Source organism: Trichinella spiralis, assembly GCF_000181795.1.
Source record: "Trichinella spiralis strain ISS 195 chromosome Unknown Scfld2, whole genome shotgun sequence".
Lineage (NCBI taxonomy): Eukaryota > Metazoa > Nematoda > Enoplea > Trichinellida > Trichinellidae > Trichinella > Trichinella spiralis.
In genome coordinates this window covers 2,542,767-2,560,291 of record NW_003526941.1, presented here as the reverse complement: position 1 = coordinate 2,560,291, position 17,525 = coordinate 2,542,767, and the positions used below count along the sequence as shown (strand labels likewise).

The 17,525-nt window shown below is 33.2% G+C and overlaps 3 protein-coding genes across 3 annotated transcripts; 1 reads left to right on the top strand and 2 right to left on the bottom strand.

The window, feature by feature from the left end:
* Nucleotides 1-393: 393 nt before the first annotated feature.
* Nucleotides 394-1,445, bottom strand: Tsp_03067 (hypothetical protein). Its single transcript, XM_003379357.1, has 3 exons — nucleotides 1,261-1,445; nucleotides 1,023-1,068; nucleotides 394-498 (listed from the first exon to the last, which is right to left on the bottom strand). Exons 1-3 carry the CDS (start codon nucleotides 1,443-1,445, stop codon nucleotides 394-396), a joined length of 336 nt encoding a protein of 111 aa, XP_003379405.1.
* Nucleotides 1,446-11,772: 10,327 nt separating this feature from the next.
* On the top strand, nucleotides 11,773-12,255 carry Tsp_03066 (putative salivary glue protein Sgs-3). The gene is made up of 2 exons (XM_003379356.1): nucleotides 11,773-11,802; nucleotides 11,914-12,255. Exons 1-2 carry the CDS (start codon nucleotides 11,773-11,775, stop codon nucleotides 12,253-12,255), a joined length of 372 nt encoding a protein of 123 aa, XP_003379404.1.
* Nucleotides 12,256-16,017: 3,762 nt separating this feature from the next.
* Tsp_03065 (hypothetical protein) lies at nucleotides 16,018-17,491 on the bottom strand. The gene is made up of 4 exons (XM_003379355.1): nucleotides 17,478-17,491; nucleotides 17,348-17,404; nucleotides 16,941-17,049; nucleotides 16,018-16,170 (listed from the first exon to the last, which is right to left on the bottom strand). The coding sequence occupies exons 1-4, from the start codon at nucleotides 17,489-17,491 to the stop codon at nucleotides 16,018-16,020; spliced, it is 333 nt and encodes a 110-aa protein (XP_003379403.1).
* Nucleotides 17,492-17,525: the final 34 nt, after the last annotated feature.

Genomic DNA, 17,525 nt, shown 5'->3' with positions numbered 1-17,525 from the left:
ATATAGCCAAAAAGAAGTAAGCAAGCAAGCATCAAAAAAAGCAACAAAAAGAAAACATTTTCCCTTCATCTATGCAAGCACAAGTTAGTCATAAAACAAAGATCCTGTTTCGTGTACAGAGACAGCAATTTGCAAAAATGGAACAACCGCGGTGCATCAAAAACAGTCGATGTGAATGCAAATTCAAACTATGAATAATTATACAGCATACACAACAACAAACACACTTCGTCCTCTCCATTTTGCGTGAAATGAAAAATTCGATAAATAACAAACGAAAAGTGAAATTAAACAACAATTAAAAGACTGAGTGGAAAATCAATAATTCGTTGCTTTTCAAATGCAACCAAACTTTTATATTCAATTGTTCAGAAATTAGTTGCCCCTCACAAATCAACCACCACCACCACCACCACTACTACTACGACTACTGCTAGAGTTCGTTGTATTGCTTACTTGTTGTTTTTTGAGACGTACAAAAATCAGAAAACAACAACCCTAGAATTATTATTATTATTATTAACTAAAGCAAAATACTTCTTTTAAAAATTACTTAGATTATTGCTAACAAAAACAAAACACCAAGCATATATTCAAATATAGAAAAAGCAAATTTCACAACAATAAAATCAACTTCACGTAGTGTCACAAAATTAACAAATTGTGAATAATATCTAACTATAAAATGATTTATCAGTTCTTTTTTTGGCCCACTATAAAAAACACAGAGCAGTGATCAATCAGTTCAAATTTATCTGAATAAAAACACAAAAATTAACGAATAATAAATTCAAATTAATATAAAATTAAGAAAAAGAAAATTATGAATTAAAAATAGCAATAGCAATTTTGCGAATGAAATTTGAAGCTGAGAAATACGGGATGATTCCTACTGTGCACGTTCAGCTTCGGTTAAGTTGGATCATTTTCGCCCAAAGCAACAAACCACTGTGTCAAATGTGAAAATACATTGCCAAGAGATGTTCAAAATTAAAAACAGGTCAACAGAAGCGGACACATACCAGTTGTAGAAAATATTCTGGATATATTAAAATGAAAATATTCTCTCTGGAATTGCAATAAATTAAATTTTAAAAAAAAGCAAAAATACAATAAATGAATTCTAATTTTCCACACACCACACACACACACACACACAAATACATTATACACTGATGTATGGATTTATGCATGCCAATTTAAATAAAAATAAATAATATCCCAACAATGAGGATTGATTAGTTAGAACAATAAAAATACCCCATCAGAGTTGAAAGTGTGAAACTCGCAGCTAGCCAAGAGCATGCATCATCATCGATCTGTCTCATGACGACCGACCACGCCCTGCTGCTGCTGCTGCTGCTGCTACTGTTTGGTGGTAATGGTGGTGATGATGATGATGGTAGCAGTGGTGGTGTGGTAATGGTAGTGGTGGTGCAGTTCATTCTCCACAACCCGACTAGCCAGCCGGCCAGTCCGGTCTAAACGTGCTGACTTTGAAAAGCGGAATTTCAAGCTCAATCATCCCGTTTGAACGCTGCATCAATTCATGCATAAAGTTGCTCGTTTGTTCAACTGTTTTTCACAAAGAAGCTTTTTTTTCACAAAGCCAAAGCTGCCACTGCTGCTGCTGCTGCTGCTACTACTACTACTACTACCAATACTGATGCTGCTGCTAATACTTCGCCACCACTACTACAATCGACTCCACCAACTACTACTGTTGCTGTTTATTGGGTGCAAGTTTGAACGAACGGCCAGCCGCTAATTGAGCACACGATAACAGCATCCGCTAGAAAATCACAAGAACTGCAATTTTGGAAGAAAACAATTCCATTCAATTGAAATATGAATTCACACCACAACATGATGCCAACGACAACAATGTTCCTTTCATCCTTTCGTTATGATCAGCAATAATCGAAACTTGTTGAACAAAAATGCCAAATAAAATTGATCAGCATATTAATTCCATCGTCTGTCGTGCCAAACGAGTGTCAACCACTACTTCGTACAAGTTTTTATGCACCTCCACACAAATCTGTATCCGAATGTATTTTTTTTACTTCCACTGCTTACAACAATCGTTTTCAACATTCTTAAGATATACTTGATTGATATTTTGTTTTCATCAGATGTATGATAATAAAATTTTTTCCGTGCTCTTCTCTTCTGTTGTATACTCAATCTTCGCGATGCTTACAATAACGACAAACATTACGTGGACAAATAAACAACGAAAAATTAACATCCTTCTTCCTCATTTGAATGAGATTGTACGCAGAAAAAAGAAAATTGAAAATTTAATTAAATAACATAAAATGCTCACTGTATTCTTCAAACGCATGCCAGTTTTACCGAACAGAAAAAAGATGAAAGCAACAGAAATTAGCAAAATGAAAAAGATAAATTCAGTATTGTCATTTCAATGAAGAATTATCCTCAAAAATGACGCACACATCTTCACCACAACGCAACTGGAAACACTGTCCAAGCTCAAGTGCAAACAATGCACACACACACACACACACATCTATATATATACTAATAAACAAACAAAAATTCACCATCGCCATTCACAGCTCAAATCAACCAATAAACAAATTGAAAACGCTTTCAATAAATAATAAAAACACAATACAAACAAAAACACCAATTCGGAATGTGAAGATCAAAAACTGATAACAATAATTCGATAATAAACATACAGGCAGACAGACAGACACCAACCACTATTACCTCTCTCTCCCTCTCTCTCAGCAGTAATTTATTACAGAGAAAAAATAATAAATAAATATTAATTATTTGTTTTCATTTGAACAAATTTACACTAGCAAAAAAATAAAATAAACAAAAATCACTTTCTCTGCGTTCAATTTGTTTACCCATTTTATTTTATTACCTTCCTGTTTTTCTGTTTCAACATCAATGACATAATTGAAGCTAAGTCGTACTGTTTTTATTTTTTTCTGCCTCTTGGGTTTGCTTCATTGAATTTTAAAAATTTTACAAAAATTATTACACATTAATGCAAATCATGACATGTGTAGTAAAATACAAGAGCCAAAAAAATGAAAAATAAGAATTTTTTAACCAATCTACCTGACTATCACTTTTCCAACAACAACAAATGATGGATAATATGTTTAGAAGACCATATATGTTTTTTTCACTGCTTAACGTGTGATGTCACTGAACAAAAAATTAATAAAGAGAAGAAAAATTGAAACAGATTCAACAGAAAAAAGAATACTGTGCAAATTAAAAATTGAATAACAAATGTTATTAAATATGCACACATCATCGTAATCATCACCGTCAAGCACAAATGCAGCTAGTTTATCTCAACTCACCGGATAAACTGTGAAGCAACGACAACAACAAAAATACAGCACTGCACATTGTATGCACAACAAATTAATAAATCCGTCCGTCGAATTTATTAATTTACCACGATGATTTATGAAAAATACTTTTTTTTCGCATGAGAAAGTTAATCGACCGAGAGAAAAGTCAATGTTTGAAAGTTGTTGTTGACAAGGGCAAATCGATGACAAACAAGCACAATACCAGAAGGTTGAAAATACAAATATAAAAAAAAGAATAGCAAAAAACCACACAAAGCTGCACAGCTAAGACCAATAAGCTAATGAATCTGATTCAATGATTCTCTCTCCTTCTTGTATTTATGCTTTAAAATCAGAACAAGCTATCGTCTACATCTACATCTTCTATAAGTATAATCCTCGCAAAAATTATCGATTCTGACGACTACTTTTCATCACTTATTATTCAATCAATCACTCACCACGTTCAACCACAACCACAACAACAACAACAACAACAATAGCTAATAAGACAAAAAGAATAATACAAAAACAAAAGCTCACCTGAATTTTATTAAAATTTTTTTAGCAATTTTCAACAATCCTGAAGAAAATTTATTAATAATAATTCTAATGATTTTTTCCTCTTCTTCTTCACAACACACTTTGTTAACAACAAGCAGTTGAATAATTATGATTATTGTTGTTGTTGTTGTTGCTGTTGTTGATCAGCCTTTTTTCTTAAAAGCAATCGAAAGCACAATGCAAGAAAAAACAATTAACAACCAACCACCCAACAAATAAACACGAAAGAAGAACGGTGAGCTTTACTGGGCAAAATGCCAACGAAAAACAACAACAATCCAGTTTCAGATGAAACACTACTCGCTGCTTGGGGGCGACGAACACTAGCAGCTTCGTCCAATAAACAACAACAACAACAACAAATAAACAAACAAACAAACAAACAAACAACAACCATCTGTGACTGGTTGTAAGATAAAGAAAATTGTTTACAAAATGGGTGAAGAGTTCAAAGAAAAATAAATAATAAACACAATAATTGATCACTGGAAATTATTGGAGAATATTTTCCAGTTTCACAAAAAGTGCAAAATGAAAATCACAAATCGAAATCGTTGATTTCATTCACAATTTCAAAATTGATTCAAAAATTACTTTTTCAAAAATGAGAAAAACCAACTTGTATTAAAAAAAGAACGACAAAAAAAACAAACAACACAAAGCTCTGCTACCTATTGAAATTGCAAAAAAAAAGTGCAAGCATTTTTTGCTTTCATGCTAATTTATATATCACAGCACAGTAATTTTTAATAAAATAATAAATATCCACATACAAAGCATGCTATTTTGCAAAAACAAACGATCAAATTGTTGTTGCTGTTGTTGTTGTGTTGAAACCAAGCATTTCAAACGAAGGATCAAATGATAAAAACTAAACCCGCCAGCCGCAGTTGATCAAAATAGCTGAGCTGTTGATTCGTTTTAATTGAAGAAAAAAAATAAGTGCCTGCACATATGCATGCAGTGATGTAGATATGCATACAATTCAAAGCTAATTATTATTGTCCTCTGGGCTCTTAAATTTGAATCGATTTTCGCGCCTATTGAAAATGCAAGCGAATTCTGTGCATGCGTTTCTCTCTCTCCTGTATAAATTGGTCAAAATGACGTCGAATGTTCGCGCTTTCAAATTTCACCAATCGCACGCAATCGCTTCTTCATTCTTACGGCATTTGAAATGATCAGGAAAACAAAAAAGAGAAATACTATCACGAAAAATGACAACCATATTTTCAAATTAAAAACATGAAAAAATAAACAAAAAAATAAATATATATATAATTTGCCGGATAACTTTTAGAAAAAAAAAGAATAAACCAAAGGCATCTTTAATCGCATTCATACCGTTTCACCATTGGTCAATTCAACATCCTCCACGTGGACACAACCTTCTGACATAACGAATGGTCAAAATTGTTAATCAAATCTATCCAATCACCACCACCAACAACAATAATAATAATAGACTGTTGAAACAGTTCATTGGTTCATTAGTGTAACGTGAAGTTTGTGTTCACTCATTCGTCCATAGAACATGAACACAGATAGCAACAAACCATACATGTATGTATTTAAAAAAAAGCACAGTTTGGCTAACAAGATGACTCGAAGCATAACTGAATATCACTGCTGGATAAGAACTGTTTGCTCTTGACCATGTATATTTTTATTTGTTCAGCTTTAAACGAACAGTGTGCACTAGGAAATCGGCGATGAAGAATTTTATTCAGCAACTCAGACAGCATCTTAGGCCGTAGTCGACGAAAAAGAAAGCAAACACAGTTTGCCCACTCCCTCAAATCTATCCGCTATATCGCAATTTCACCATTCGACCAGACCAATATTGGTTGTACTAGCGAATTGGACAGTTGGATGGGGCTATCTTACTTTTACATCACAAACGCCAGCATCATCAATTCTGCTACATGAGGATAGAGGAAAAATAACAAAATTGACGTCAGAATTACACAACTAATCTACTACCAACAGCCGGCGATAATGACAAACTTATTCTCCAATATTTCTAAACAGTAAAACAACTGCGCGCAAAATAAACATATTCTCTAGCTGAATTTATATTACTGAACCGTAATTTGTTGATTTAATTGTTCGTTAATGTTGCTTGCGCTGTCTAATTAATTCTGCTTTATCAATACTTTTGCACTTTGAACGTACGTACTACGTTCACACTGGCGGATGGAATTCGACTAAAATGTTCAACAAATTTTCTCTGTTTGTTCACATTTCAAATGCACCAATCAAAGCCAACAACCATCGAACACACATGAAATTTGAACATAAATCGGTAGAAAATAACAAACATACTCGACTGAACTAGCACGATTCACTACTTTCTTAGTCATTCCACAGTGCTGTTTTTTTGTTTCTTATATTCATTAAATAATAATACACAATACAAGACAAAACTATTGTTCCGCTCAAATTCAATTACAATACCCTCAAGCAGATGCTTGAACATTTGTGCTAAGTGTTATTTGAAAAATAAATACTTCATTTACCAAAAGAGAAGAAATATTCAAATTAAATAGAAAACCTTTCACATCTAGATGAACCCTTTTATATACGTTGAAGAGAAAAACTCAAATCAAACCATCAAGACATACGAAGAAAACTGTAAGGTGGAATAAAGTAAAATTGAAAATACCATGAAGCACTTCATATAGATGATGAAAAATATACATGGAAATAAGAAATGATGTAAAAATAAAGAGTTACTTACCAAATCAAAGTCGAGAGAGGTACAATCGGCCAGACGCTGTTGCAACTCGGATATATGATGAGTGTCGCCATTTCTTCTACTTTTTTCTTCTTGCAACTGCGGTTTATCCTTAAAACAATCAAAAATGATAATTTATTAAATACACTTTAAAATATAAATATATTGGACTTTGAGTAAATAAATTTATTAAAATTCACTCTGACGAAATGCTACTGAGCATTCGCGAGATATCAGATGATAGATTATGCATCTCGCAAAATTGCATGCATGCAGAAAAGATGACGTGAATAAAAAACAAAAACAACAACAACAACAACAACCAATGGGCTACTTCGTTTTCAAAAATTCCGCTGCCAAAAGCGACATGCCTCTCACAAGTGCTGTCGGCAAATGCTTGACGCACAACTGCTCAATCCAAGATGACAATGCAGAATATGAAAGCGTCAAAACAAACATTCAAACCCGACCGCGAGCAAAAAGCTAAATTCAAAGTAACGCCGATAAAAACAACCAATCTCTCCAACGGAACGTTGCATTTATTTATACATACATTATATTTGTATGCCTGTATGCATGTACGTATGTATGCATGGATGGATAGACGCATGCATGCATGCATAAATGAATGAATGAATGAATGAATAAATAAATAAATAAATAAATAAATGCCGACTTAAACAAGCCCACTGAATGGAAAATGCGAATCAATAAGCGCGATAACTGCAAAGCTGCTTTTTAAAAAATCGCAAGCCGCCACGTCCCGCTGGCCGTCGGTCGTTTGATTATTCGCTGGGCGAAGCAAAATATGCACTATGTAAGAAGTCCCGTAAACACACAGAACGCAGTGCAGATCGATAATTTGAGCAAACATTGAACAACTACGCATTCTACCTATTGTCGAACTTGTTTCATTGTCTTCACTTACATCCTGTCAATTGCTCGACCCCTCATAATTGCAATTTCAATCGACCATTTTCAACCAACATTCGCTTCAATACGATAAAAAAACAATAAAAACAGTACAAATTCAAAACTATTTTATCATAGGCCAAATCCTCTTAAACCTTTCCAATATCTATAACTTACAAATATGAAATATCAGCATTGAAAAAATGCCTTTCTTTCATAAAACACTTAAACAAAACTAATCTTGAAAAAATGTCAATGATATTCTTTTAAAAAAACCTCAAAGTAGCTGCATTTTAATTAAACAAATTTCATAATAAATTTCCAATGAAAAAGAATTTTCCGCGTATACAAATGCAAAAAGCATACTGTATCAGACTGCCTGAACATCAATATAATTATGAAACTTTAAAAAAATTTTACCCATAAAATTGTGAATTGCTTAATTCAAAATTTTACAGTTACTTAAATAGACAAGCTCGAAAAAGGAAAATAAAGAAAAACGATACGCTATAAAGTTAGTTCGTTAAAAATTACGTAAATTATGCGTGATGCCGAAATTTATTTCACATTTGAAAAAACGAAACTGATAATTACTGATTTTTATAACAATCATTATTACAACTGCTGCGTTGATGCGTTCATCGACTGATAAAAAGCAAAAAAACCAACAATTCAACGTAGTTGCGCCATTTCAAGATTAGAAATTCATCCCAATTAAATCGGTTTATAACACTCGTACTGCGCGTAAGCTGAGCTGAAGCAACATAATCACTGCGTATACGTGAATGGTTGAAAGAAAAAGAGAAAGAAAGAGAAGAAGAAAAGGGGGCGGGAGAAGGGGAGAAATAAGGAGTGAAAGAGGGAAGAAAAAGGAGAGAGGGAGAAAGAGGATGTACTGCATTGCGTAGCAAAAGATGAAAATTTTTCTTCGCGCGACTGGAGAGAAATATTGGGAAAATGCTAAGTTTGATAGAAAAATCGTTAATAAACGTAGCAGAAAAAAAATCATCGATCATCGTCACACGGTTAATAAACAACTTTTGTCGGTGCCCTCTTGCAAAGGACTTATCAAACGCCGAGCCGACGTGGAACGCGGTTACATGTAATTCACAACTTCACGAACTTCCTCTCACTTCTTCGATTTTCCTCTGTTTCCACATTAAGCAAGCTGCTTTCCTTTCTTGACGTTGCATCCGATTCCCAAACGTCCAATCGATCATTGCAAACTGCTTCACTTTCCCCGCCTTTTTTGCTCACTCGCGCATCAAAAGCAACAGGTAGGTATTTTTATAACTTTAACAAAATTAATGTAAACAATGCTTTTAATTTTCATATCTTTCAAACGGCAGAAGAGCCGTGAAATTTATTTTCACTTTTGAAATTCCATCCATAGCCAAAAAACTACCAATTTCAAACATTAACACCAATCGTCGTCCGTCCACCTTTTCAACAATCTATTTTTCGCTTGAATTAAGCAACAATGATGGTGCAGAAATGACAATGTGAACAATCGATGTGCTTCGTTTACACAAAGTTAATTAACAAGGATAAAAATTTTCGCATCTGCTATTGAATGCACAAGCCATTTTAGCAAAATTCAACACTGAGCTTGTTTATTAATTACACAACATTACGTAAATGCATTCATTGCCTTGTGATTTGACAAAAAAGAGAAAATTTCTTTTTCCATTTTCCAATCCAACTTTCTTTCATTCATAATAATAATAATTATTATTATTATTATTATTATTATTATTGTTATTAACAATGTACTAATGATGAATTCTCCATTTAAAAAAATTATCTTGAATTACGAAATAAATAAATAATGCATATGTAAAGTTAAAATGAATGGCGCACTTTATTAGCGACGAATTGAAATCCTACACTGAATACGCTTCAAATGGATACAACATTTTCCCATTAACAAACAATGGTCGGTGACGGCATTGTTTTCTCTTATTATTATTATTATTGTGGTTCCCCCCCCCCTCCCCCAGACGCTGCTGTAATTAGAAGACCGTCTAGACAGTTGACAATTGAGGGGGAAAGAGAGAGGGCAAAACCATCCGGTGAATCCAAATGGAGAAGTAAACGATGGCGCACCTGCTCATCCAAGCAAAAAAAAAGCTGCTGACCCTTGGCTGGTTGTAGTGGTTGCGTAATTTAGGTCACTGACGTGATCCAGACGAGGTCAACGTTGTTTTTCCCCTAATTTCCGCCAGCGTAAACCAACAACCATCTAGTCATCTAACAAACCAACCTACCTACTGACTGAATTCAAAACAACTCTCTGGGAAAATGCCAGTGCATGGGGTTGATTTTCATCAGAAAATCGACCAAATATATGCAAAATCAAAAACAACATTTACAAAAATAACAACAATAAAGTAAACAGCCATAACTATCAACACTGAACTATTGAAATGGTAAGAAAATTATCAATTAGGTTAGGTCGGTAGAATGATGCTTGCATGTCACCATCGAATTACACGACTACAACTGATTTTTCAGAATCATAAATAATCTTATGACAAACTCGAGTAATAGATGAATAAAAGAAATTGTTTAAAAGAAAGCAAACATACAGATAACTCAGGGAAATGGATATTTTTGATGAAACAAAAATTTACATATAAAATAATAATAATAATAATAATAGAACAACAAATTATTTTTTAGCCAATAGAAAGCCGCATTTTTATAACATTCCCTTGTACAGAAATTATAGAAAAGCGTGAACAGGAAAAAGAAGCACAGAATGCACATTGCACACCCGCTAAATGCAACGTATTGCAAAATTCATTCAAAAATAATAAGTGAAATAAGAAGTATAAAATATTGGAAATGGATATTCGAAGCGGTCGGTTGATTTTTCTCACCTTCTCAGACCATTTTTCTTCGCTCATTTCAGCTACATTGGAACAATGCATTACACTATTATGAACAATTATGGTGAAAGTTTCACGATCGTGGGTAGATAAGGCAAAATGGACGAAAACAGAAAAACAACTGCTTCACATGGCACTGTTGACAATAAGACATGACGAAGCTTTGTTTTCATTGGCCAAAAAATGTTGTTTATGCATCCATCCCGGCCTGCAGGTCAGGCAGAAAACCAATCCCCGAAAGATACATCATGCATGGATGGGCCAGAACGGGGAAAAGATTATGCAAAAAACAATACTACGGGAATGAGCGGGGGAACAGCAGGCAGGCTTGATTCTGGAGAAACCAAACACCGCTTGACCGCATGAGTCATGCCGACGAAAGATGCCACGCAACAAGGAAGAAACAATAAGGTCAATGACCTCTGGTCCTCTTCAAATATCAGAGGGGTTCGTTCTCGAAAACATGCGTCAATAAAAGAATGTTTACCAATTAATTGGCTTAATACTATCACAGCTCTCTTTTTTGCCCAATTCATTAAAATTTTACACTTTTTCAGCAACCAATGCCCAACAACTACATATGGAATATATGATATAAAACAAAAAAAATTAAAAAAACAAATAAAAAAAAAGTTAATAAATATATATATATATATGTGAATGAAAGCTTTTCAAGAACAAAACTGCCAACCAGTACATTGTCATATGTACAATCTTATCAGCTGATCACATCTTGATCCAATTTGTGCAATAGAAAATTCATTTGTTGAAGAGAAAAATAAGCTAATCAACAACACTGTGGCTAGAAATTGTCTGCTCATTGTAAAAGAAAAAAAAATAGACGAATCCCGATTTAACTGTAAGCCCAGCTGGAGCAAGCTGGAAAAAACAACCAACTAGTAATTGTTTGAACTGTGCTGAAAATGGTGCAGCCATGCTGAGAATTATTAGCTGGAACAATGCCTTGCAACACATGCTCAAAACTGTTTTCAAGCTCTAGATATTCATTCAAAACAATCGAAGTAATTAAAAAAATACCTCACACAAAGCCTTGAATAACATTTACTGATAATAACAAAATATTTATGGCAAATATCAAAAATTCTGACCACACACTCAGATTGCATCAACCAAACTAACAAAATTATTCTAGATATGTATTATATACATAAATGATTTTGCATTTTGTAAAGAAAATGGAAGGAGAACAGCCATCTATATATCGAATGCGTAAAAGATGAAAATTTGAAAAGCATTACACAGAATACGAATGATGAACAAAGTGAACTGGTGATTAAATTAAGAAAACAATGTTTTAAATATGGGAAAGGCTATTTTTACCTCTGTTTTGGTAAGAAGAACAAGAAGATCAATGAAATAAAAGCAGAATTGCAAAATTGATAAAAAAGCTAAGTACTGACGATATCAATGAAAGAACAACAACACAACGTTAACGTTGTAGTGTGAGAGCTGTGTTCACGAGTGTATGTCTGCAACATTAGCAGTGTCCACAATAACAACAACAACAACAACAAGCACAACGACGACAACAACAACAACAACAACAACAACAACAGATCAATTCCCAACCACAGACAGTGACCGAGAAATGTCGCACGCCGGATTCAGACGATTACGAACATCAGTAAACACACCAATGTGTAAACAAGTTTATACAACGCTTTGGTGGTTGCGATCGACTCCCACTGCCCTAGCAAGCCTAAGCTGTATTGAAACCGCACCCGTCAGCGTTAATGAGACGCCGGAAGCTAGGAAGACGGACAACACAACAAGAAAGCAATAGTATATATATATATAGATAGATATAGTGAAGTGTACAGCCGCAGAGGGCCTTCTCAATCAACAATGATCGATCGATCTGTTTTCGGTTTTAGCAAAGAACGCCGCCTGGCCAAAGACCGAAGCTTCGAACAGCTGGCACCAGTGGTGAAACGCCTCAAAGTGCCATCAAATCTCAATAATCGTTTACAACAAACAACATCACTCCTAGAATTAATATGTCTACTACTACATCAACCAGTTTTTCATGTCATCTTTTCACGCTGTCATTTTGCAGAAATGTGCAACTGTTGTGCAACAAGATATCTGTGAAAGCAAACGCAAACCAACTGAAAAGCATATCTGTTATTATTATTATATGTGCACATATATTCTTCATTAGCAATCGCTAAATTAATGAAGCATTGAAGCTATTCAAAATTGCAACTACAAAATTATATATTATTTTTTTGCTTGTTAATTTACATTTCAATTATTTGGACATCAAAAAAAAGGAAAATGAACCCCTGCTAACCACAGTTAAACTTCCTTCTATTTGTCGTCAATAAGTAAGTAAATGAATAAACTTTGAAACCGCAGAAATAAACATCACAATCGTATACAAATAAAAATGAAATACACACCATCCATTGCTATAAAATGGAGATAATGAGAAAAAGAAATAATGAAACTTTAAATTTCACAATAACTTTTAATCCCAATACCAACGTACTAGTTCACCTTAAATGACCTTATTGATGTGATGATCATAGTATTACCGTAAAAAGAAAATAACATATACTACTTCTGTGACTTGTTCATCACCATGAAGTTCAATAATTATATGCAATATGTGTTTATTTTCTTTATAAATCCAGCATATTTACATTTTCAACATGAATAAATGTCACTCGTATGCGATTGCGTTCTATTAGCTATCTGCCGCTTGATCAACAATAGTCACTGTTTATAATTCACTACTTGATCAAAAAGCAACCAAAAACTGTGACCAACAAAAAACTACAAGAGGAAGAAGAACAGAGGAATAAAAACTTTAACATGCAAAGTGGTGATGCAGTTGATATGCAGACAGACCCAAAAAATGATAATGCATCCGCATTCATTCATGTAGCTGAAGTTATTCATTTCCCGCTGTTTAATATTTTTGTTAACAACTAATTTATTTCTTCAGATGTTATGCGGAAAAAAATATTTCAATGTGTCATGTTAAATGTGAAAATAATTTTCAAGAAAGTGTGTGTCCATTTCACTTAAACTGATGCACTGTAAAAGAATGTCATGTTGAAAAATGTGCCGCAGATAAAAAGGAAAAATTGGAACGATAAAATTGAAATAAAATAAGAAATATTAATATTATCTATAGCATGAACGAAATTACTCTACCTTACCACACCCGTTAAAAATAACAGAATAAAATTTCCACTGAACAACAAATTTGGTTCAATTGGATCGATCATCGATTGATTTGCTTGATGCAGATTTTTAACAAATCAAGCACAATTCAACATTGGCATATAATACTACTGCTAATAATATTAATTATAATAGTAATTATTATTATTATTAATATGAGTAATAAATTTTTGATTTCAAAAAGAAAAATAAAACAATATCAAAAAGGCAAAAATAATCTCCAGTTGTTTATGAACTAAACTTTGGACTCAAATGAAAAGCCCGTGAAAAAGATAAGAAAACAAACCATGAATCATTGGGAAAGCGTGTTGATGGTTCATATCACAACCAAATTGACACACAACTGAAAACTTGCATTTTCAAAATCTATGAGACGAGTGCAATTTACTCTTTTTCAATCGATTGCGTGTACAGCTGCCGTAGAAGTCAATAAACGCTTTTCAAAATTGACAGCAAAAAGTGATAAACATGGCAACGAAGGAAAAAAGGAAGAAAAAACCACATATATCATATGCAGATATAAACATACACATACACACATATATACATATGTATATATGTATATATATGTATGCATGTACGGACACACACACACACACTCACATAGATGTATATAGATATATATATATATATATATATATTTACATAGATATACATATACATGTATACAAGTATGTAGATGCATGTGGAAAGAGAAGTAAGAATAACAAACCATGAACAGCGGTAAGAAGAGCTTCACTTCTGTACAGAACGATAAAAGGAAAGATTCGCTCTGGCCGTTTTCTTGCCAATTCACTGCCGATCAAACGAAACATTTTTAAGCCAGAGTGTCATTTTCAAATCAATAAGCGAACATAGAAACAAGTAAACAAAGTTGTTTCTGCGTAAGCTGCCGCATCAACCAACAAAATTAGCCTCGTCCCTCTGCGCCGAGAGAACCGTCATAAATATGACGTCGTCATAAAGTCCAAAAATTTTGACCAAAAGCATGAGACAAATAAATAAATGAATAAATAAATAAACAATAACCATGCATCACACCCGTCAGTGGAAAAATATTCGCAAACAAATTTCCTCAGTTAAATCATTTTTACCGTTTTGTTCATTGCTTCAACACTCCGAATAGTTTATTGTTCTTTAAGTTTTGTTTCTTTTCCCATGCATAAATAAATCGATTATTGAATATTATTTTTAATTCAAATTTTTTAAAAATAAATTGAAAAATGCTGGGAAACTGAAGCTCTTGAAAAGAAAGCTCTATTCATTAAAAATACAATCGAAGCAATTTCATTCACTTCAACTTCCCACTCCTGAAGAACACGTTCGACTGTAATAATTGCGCATTTTCCAACTCCAGACAGCTGGACAAAAATTTTCACCAGTCAAATTAATGAAAAGCATTTCATGAAAAAGAAAAATTGCAAGAACAAAACCACTTTTCTCTTGCTACCTGATCATTATTCTCTGTTCAATAAAATTGCCAACTTTTAAAATGGACATTTTCAAAAATTCATTGAATTTTTTTTGAAAATTGTAAGAATGATTTTAAAATTTTTAGAGAACAAAAATTCATCACTGCATAAACAACTCCCCACTGTACAACCACCACCACGAGCGTAATTATCGTTCGTGAATTGAACACCATCCTATGTCGACCCTGACGGCATAGTACATTATACTTTTGTATGCAATAAATGTTGTTCATATCATCACGTGGAACAGTTGTCATTTTAACAATTTCTTTCTCTCAGTAAACCTGATGCAAAAACAATACATCCCATGTAAAAACTGTATGAAAGATACAATAATTATACAATTTCACAGATATTCATTATATGAATTGATGAACAGACGTTGTTTGTATAAATCGAAATAAATTGCAAAAAAAAGAAATCTTTAATCTATTTACACGTACGCATAATAAAAGAGTACGTACTTGGCAACTCTGTTTAGCAGAAGTGCAATGATCATCATCTTCTCCATTTATTTCTAGATTAATTCTCTCATCCTGCGCATCACGTTTTCTCGCTCGCCTACTCAATTTAGTGGTAGCCGTAGATCGTCTTCGACTTGTCATTAATTATTATTATTTTTTATATTTTTTCAAAAGCTGCTTCGATGAAGTAATAAAGTCTCACCACAAACAAACAAATAAATAAACAAACGAGTGATCAAATTATGCTGAATTGGAATGTTCAAACAACAAAATTCCTGCATCGGCTCGTAAGCAGAGAGAAAGAACTGGGAAAGAGAAAACAATTGAATAAATGCGATTGGTGTAAGCAAGCCTTGAAAAGTGCCTCTCCGTCACTCTCTGCTTGTATGTATGAGAGATTTTTTGTTTTTCCTGTTGTCAACGACGCAACGCTGCTTGTTGTTGTTGTTGTTGTTGTTGTTGCTTAACGCGTAAACAACAAGAAGCATAAACCAAAGCGCCACACATTGGTCCCTGTCGACCGTCCTGGTCAGCTGTTCTTTGTAATCGCGCAATGCCTAGGCGACGCTGCTAACAGGGGGTGGCAGAATCAATGAAAGCGCGTTTTAATTATAAAAATTCTTGTCAATACTCACTTCGACAGGTCAATAAAACAACGACATCCAACCACCACTCACCACCTTGCGCAAAGAATACTTTTTTTCAAAAAAAATCCCTCCCGGCAACTATTTCTTTTTTGGCTATTTGCTTTTGCCACTTGCACGAAAATTTCATACCTTTAAATCAATATACATGATATGCCAATTTTGTAAAGTAACAAACCATCTTTTAAGTGATTTTACAAGAAACAACAACATTAATCATTATTAAGCAGGATAAATTATATAATATTTAAACATTTACTTCACCTCCTCGAATTCATCATCTATATTTCAAAAAGAGTAGTTGACAATTTTTAAAAAATTACAATTTTATAAATTTTAATAACCATCTCATTGGTAGAAGAGAAAAGCTAAAAACAATTCGTGCTAAAGTAGGCCTGCTTAATACTTCCTTATAGCATGAACTGAACCATTACTCCAAAATATTCACATCAGCAAATTATGACATAACTGCTATTATTATTTGAAAATTTTATTCCTAAATTATTAATTTTTGCAGATAAAACTTACTAAATAAAAATCAATAATCGTACAAATATGACATAAAACCCACACATGATCATACGTATTCTATATGTTCATATGAATAATTGCAAAAGATAATGAAATTAGCATCACTAGCTGATATCAATAGTTAAACTTCTCCATCAAAAATTAATTAATCAAATAAAAAATAACAACTGTTGTTTTCCATTCAAAACTTGAGAATATAAAAAAGTGGATGATTATATAAATTCGACTATGCTCAATAATGCTATGGGTGCATTGTAGATGATCATATGTTGTTCTGAGTATGAAAAAATATTTAAAATGACAGAAACATTATTAAACACCAAAAAATAAAAATAGAAAGAAGATAGATAGAAAGATTTCATTCCAGTTGCACCAGTAGTGTGTCTTATTATAAACATCTTCAACAAATTGGAAAACATTCACATGCAAGATCATACAATAGTCAATTTTGATTACGTTACCAATGAAGAAAATATTTTTAAAAATTCTGAAAAATGAATTTGTGGACAATAATTTCTGGTAAGAAATTAAAGCATGTGATTTGAAAATAAAATGAAATAAATAAATCATACATGATTGTAGGTGCCTTTATCCATGAACAGTCGTCACTCAAGGGAACATCGCTTCGTCTTCAAATTCAAATAAAAAGTAAAACTTTTATTTTATCCGTACAGTCGGAAAGCAAGTGAGAAACAGGCTCACCCTGGCCAGAACATTGATAAACACATAGGAGTAGAGAAAACGTATTCA